Source organism: Polypterus senegalus, chromosome 3, assembly GCF_016835505.1.
Source record: "Polypterus senegalus isolate Bchr_013 chromosome 3, ASM1683550v1, whole genome shotgun sequence".
NCBI classification, from domain to species: domain Eukaryota; kingdom Metazoa; phylum Chordata; class Cladistia; order Polypteriformes; family Polypteridae; genus Polypterus; species Polypterus senegalus.
Window position 1 is genome coordinate 58,258,847 of NC_053156.1, and position 6,000 is coordinate 58,264,846.

Genomic DNA, 6,000 nt, shown 5'->3' on the forward strand with positions numbered 1-6,000 from the left:
TCAGAAAATGGAAAGAAAACATACGAGTTTGGAATACCTACTCGCAAACTCGGGTGTGGTCTCTCAAGTCAGAATTTATCTGACTTCAGATTATGACATCAATCAAAAATGACGATGTACAATGAAATCAGGAAGTACACTAACACTTAATAGGTTTCATTTATTTAATTACTTTAAATGAATCACCTCAATCCATAATACTGAATATTGAAAAGTTAAACGTTAACATTACCAGAATGAACAGTAGTAGCAGACTAACCGATGTTAGCTTGATACACACTATTTTTCATACATTGTGCTCAATGGTTTCTTTGTGCAGTTTTTTTAATTGCAGATTCCAAGCAGAAATAGTACTATTTATTGTGGCCAAGAGCATAAAAATCTTTTTAAGATATGACAATTTACTTTTTGTGCCTTTCTTACATCATCAGGTTCTTCTTCGATCTGAACGACAAAACTCTAGGTAGTATTTGTTGCTGTAACAGGTTTAATTTCCCACTTGGGAAGAGCAAACACATGACAGTTGCAAATGACACAATTGTGACTTCCCACTTTCCAGCTCCACCATATAACGAATGCAGTATTTTTGCCTTTCAGCTATTCGGATATAGATTTGCCAGTGTGCTTAGTATCATTGTCCACTTCCATATGATTCTGAATACGTTTTAGCTGCCGAATAAATGGCTCACATTTTAAATTTGGGTATAGGTCTCAATGACAGCAAGTCATCCAAGGCCTATAGCTACAAAACAATCCTAAATCATCACCCCTTCACCATCATCCTTGATGGCTACCATGCGGTTCTTCTGGTAATAAGTTCAATTTGGTTTATACCTCAAATGGTGGTGTGCATGACAAATAAATTACTCCACTTCGGTCTACTCTGTCCAGAGGGTTCATTCACATAAAACACTGCAAGCCTAATCTGTGCTGCCATGTTCTGTTTTTTTTTTTTTTTTGGAGTGAAAAGGATTTCTCCCAGCTGCTCTTTCCCGAAAGTCATGTGTGTCCAGTCTTTTTTTCAGACGGCAGAATCATAAATTACCGTACATACTCATGGATAAGTTCTCTCACGGATAAGTCGGGACTTGATTTTACTGTATAATTTCTGGTATTTTATAAATGTCAGTTGTATAAGTCAAATGTGGAAAACTCATGCTATTGGTCCAAGAGACTATACAGTATGTTAACGCTAACATAAGTGCATCCCTTATCTACAATGGAGTGTTCGATCAGAAGAAAATATGAAGCTAGTTTTAAATTAAAAATCACTTAAGTGGCGGAATAAATTGGTAACTGCATTGCTACAACAAAATTCGATGTGTCTGAGAAACTGGTGCAAGATTGAAGGAGGAAAGAAGATGTAAAAAAAAAATTTAAGTATCATTTTTGAACAGATGTACAAGTAGGGGTCTGATTTTATGTTTAATTTTTCGGGTTTCAAGACCCGACTTATACGCAAGTATCTACGGTATATGATTTGTCACACTCACAGAGACTGGTACATTCCTGGATGTATTTTCTCTTTTCTCGGTGACGTCTCGGAACCTTACATGATGTGATCTTTGGGTGGATTTACTGGAATGCTCACTGCTAGAATAACTGGCAGCTGTCTTGCATGCTCTCCATTTCAAAATAATAATCCTCACCACATAGTGACTGACCTTAAAGTGAAAGACAATGGCCCCAAAACCCCTCCCAGGCTGATGAGCATCAGCACTCAATCTGATTGTTGCAGTTGTATTTTGTCCTTGGTGAGGTGCTAACACAAACAATTTCATGGAGTGCTGAAGATTATAAGATAAGTTTGTTATATCTTGGCATGTAAAGCAATTCATCTGCAAAATGGCGTACGTACTTTTCAGAAGACTGAATGTCATTATCCAATTAACACGGGTAACATTGCTTTTAGTTAAAAAATTGACTTGTCAAAACTGGCAGGATAAATACTGTCCCATGATTTCACAAAATTCAAACTTAATTTAAAGAAAGACATCTAAAGAAAAAAAAAAATTTAAATCAGAAACAAGTAAACTAGGGAGTAGAATTAAGTAAAATGGTCCATCGCTGTCTCAGATTACCTGTACATGTTGGCAAAACTGCAACAGAAATCTACAGCCCCCCAAAGTCTGCATATCCCTGCTTTTCTTCATTTACTGTACATGACAGAATTTAGACACATACAAGCAAGATGTCAAACAGAACAGAAATAGTTAATATGGAGGAATTTGCTTTTCATTGTAACTTAACTGAAATCATCAGTGTCAGGCTTAAGTTAGTGCGGGTGGCATAGTGGTGCAATGGTTACTACTGCTACCTCCCTATTCCAGATGACCAAGGTTAAATTCCATCTAGATAGGTCACTGTATGTGCTGTTTGCACATTCCCTCTGTGTCCTTGTGATTTTCCTTCAGTTTTCCTCCCACCCCCTAAAGACTTACGTGGTAATTTAACATCTGTAAAAGGGTCCATTGTAAGTGAACAGAGATGTATGTGTGGGAGTGTGCCCTACAATTACAACTCTGCGTTGGCTTGTTGGTTATCCTGCTCCAGACAGGCTCCAGCTCCCTGCTACCCTAAACTAAGCATCTTTGAAGATGGATGAGCCTTTAACATGACCAAGTAGTGCAGTCCAAAGACCTGGATTCAACATTTAACATTCCAGTTTAGGGCCAGTCTGTGTTCCTGGCTATACAGTATGGGCAATTGCCCAGTGTGACAAATAATGGAGGTATGCAAATGCCCCCGTCTTACCAATCTGCACGACTGCATCCAAACAGCCCAAGAAGGCGGAAGGGTGGCCATAGGAGTCCCTTTTGGAAATCTTTTACTGACCTGCACAGTGAGAACAACATCACTTGTTGTTTTCTTGATTTTCAAGCATATAAAACAGCACCCTGGCAAATGATATATAGTAGAAAGCCTGTCATTTTGCATGATTTACAACTAAATAAATCCATAAATTAAAATAAAAGTATTCAACAGCAAACGTTGCTAAGAAAAGCTTAAGGACATCCGATTCCCCGTTTCTAAAAACTAAGGACAAGTAGAAGAGCGCTAAGGTTAAAGGTCTGTCATGCCAGGAAGTCATTGTGAAAATTTTTAATGTTAGATTTTTCGATCAGTAAAGGTAATACTAGAGAAGGATAGGATCTGTAGTTACTTGCCATTATATCATGCTTTGTATTCTATTACATATATAATACAGCTGAACTTCCTCTTGAAATGTTCTCAGCCAGCTACAACAAAAACACTAACCTATAAAGTTAGTTGACTTGTTGTTTCCAATATTGATTACTTTGATTCAGTAGAAAGAATCCATCATTTTTACTTTCACATCTATAGGAACGTGGGTAATTTAGTTTTATTTCAAGACTAGGAATGGATGTTTCCTTTTTGAATGGAAGTTTTGTAAAAACTTAACTATAGGTGGAAATAACAATGTTAGCAGAAATATACAGTCTTTATATATTATTGCATATTAACTCTGATGTACTCAAGTATTTGGGAGTTCCAAAAGCTAACCCTGGGAATGATGACCATCTGCTGAAACCTCTTCAACTGGTCAAGTGTACTTAAGTGTATGGGGTGAGTGTGTGTGTAGCTGTGCAACATTACAACTCACTGGCAGCAGGTCTATAAAATATTAAAATGTACAAAGCAATATGGTGAAAGTTCTTGTTAAGCAGCAGATGCAAACTGACTCATCTCATCCAATATTTTATTCACTTTACAGAAATTCCAGCAATATGACTTCTCTGACACCTCCATCACAAGTTTCCACGTCACTACTTTCACTTGATGTATACATACCACTACACATGTAATGCACCTGAAACTAAGCATGTTCAGGCCCAGCCAGTATTTGGATGGGAGACCATCTACAACAACAACAACAACATTTATTTATATAGCACATTTTCATACAAACAGTAGCTCAAAGTGCTTTACATATTAAAGAATAGAAAAATGAAAGACACAATTATAAAACAAAATAAATCAACATTAACATCAAAAAAGAGTAAGGTTCAATGGCCAGGGGGGACAGAAAAAACAAAAAAAAAAATCTGTAGGGATTCCAGACCATGAGACCACCCAGTCCCCTCTGGGCATTCTACCTAATATAAATGAAACAGTCCTCTTTGGATTTAGGATCTAGGAAAAGCTTGGGTTACTGCTGGAAGAGGTGTTGGTGAGGTCAACAGGGGGCGCTTACCCTGTGCCCTGTATGTGGATTCCAATGCAGTGACGGGGATACTGTGTTATAAAAAATTGCTGTTATCCATCAGATGAAACAGAATACCAAGATCCTGCCTCTATGTGGTCAAAAGAGATACCTCTTTTGAAAAGTGTATGGTGGTTCCCAGTGTCTTGCTTAATTTATCTGGTCATTCTGGCACCCTAATCATCCCCTGCTCCCTATTGGGAGACTGTCTCTCTTACTGCTTCACCACGTACTGGTGCAAGAATAGCTGTCAGCACAGCATCAGGTGGAGGCTACATAATGATGGTCTCTGATGTGGCTACCCATTGTCTATGTACAGTTATTTGAGTATTTAAATTAAATATATATATTCATAATCATTATTATTACAGCACAGATACAAGTACAGATATTACTTGTACAATATGATTATCCTTTCTTGAACTGCACTAAAATGATCCAAGTCCCTTCCCACAAACAAAGATGAGGTCTTCCAAAAACAACTAGTGTCAGAAGATGGAGGAATGAAATCAGCAAGATCTCGACGTCAACATTAGACAAATGAAAGTGAAAGTATAATCAAAGGCCCCATAAAATACTGCCTGTCCATGCCAAAAGAGCCTCTATAGAGCTGCTGTCTTTCTATCTACACCCTACCGAGTTGATATCTATTTAATTTAATAAGGTAATAAATTAATTATTTGAAATAGAGGAATAAACACTTCAAGACAATGCCCACTTTACATTGATAATCCCAGTACACGGTAATTCGACGTGTGCGTCTAATCAAAACTGCAGAATTTTACTGAGACCACTTAAGTAAAGGTCGAAGTTTGCGACATACGTTCAGCTTCAGCCCAGTCTGACCATTTTAAAGACGCCGAGCCTCCCGCTTTTACGAATACCTTTGTCGGACTGTTTGTATTGATTCCGAACCCACACGAGGAAACAACTTAACTCGACAACAGCAAACCATACAAACTATCTCGGCGGACCTGTTCGGTTACACTTGCACGTAGGTTTAGCAGAAAAGTGTGACAGATTTCTTTTGGTTGTTTATAGCTCACCTTCAGTCGCCGCTGTCGTATGTTAACTAGTGCACAACCTCTGCTCTGTTTCGATCTACCATATCTTAAGAAACGAAACTGAAAGGCAACTATTTTATATGCAGTCTAGAGCCGGAACACTTGAGCCGAACGTAGGAGGAGTAAACTTACCTCTGCAATCGTCAACTGGGCGGAGCTCTGGAGGTCTGCTGTTAGACTCTATTGGTGCTCATTGGAGTCAGCTCCACCTACCTGCAGAACCTTCTGGCTTCAAAGATACATCATTGGAGTTGGAGGCACGAAAAAATAAAGAAATCGTCCGAGTAATTGAAGGACCGTGAGGTTGTCGCCGCTCGCTTCATCAGTTGTCCTGAATAAGCGACGCAGGGTAGACACATACATGTCAGTGGTCGAGATGAAACATTTTTCAAAATTGTGTGCTCCGCTCTTGCTTAATAGGATTTAGTTTCTCTACAGGAACCAGCTTCGAAGAGCACGCCAGACCACCCACATTAAATACCTGTTCGCAATGTACCGTTTATTATGCATTTTTTTATATAACAAAACAACTAAACGAAAATTCTTTATTTTGCATAGCGCCGCCCCTAATTTGAATCTTTTCCGCGGAGGACTCAGAAGTTGGGCGGTTCATCGATCCTTCCGCGATCTTTTTTTTTTATTACTATCCAATCTTTTTGCGCACAGGTAGGCCGGAACACGTTTTAGCCAACAAATCTTTATTCTTTGCTG

At 38.5% G+C, this 6,000-nt stretch overlaps 1 protein-coding gene across 3 annotated transcripts in view; it reads right to left on the bottom strand.

The window, feature by feature from the left end:
• LOC120525181 (E3 ubiquitin-protein ligase DTX3L-like) overlaps positions 1-5,380 on the bottom strand; it is a 41,324-nt gene extending 35,944 nt beyond the window's left edge. For 2 of the 3 annotated variants that reach the window (XM_039747278.1, XM_039747277.1), the window contains exon 1: positions 5,272-5,380. Coding sequence is in view for 1 of the 3 variants with exons in the window: in XM_039747276.1 (XP_039603210.1) it covers positions 2,755-2,805 (51 nt within the window). In the remaining 2 variants the exon portion in view is untranslated. Of the gene's footprint in view, positions 1-2,754; positions 2,821-5,271 lie in introns of those variants that run through there. The other variant, XM_039747276.1, reaches the window with a different exon arrangement.
• Positions 5,381-6,000: the final 620 nt, after the last annotated feature.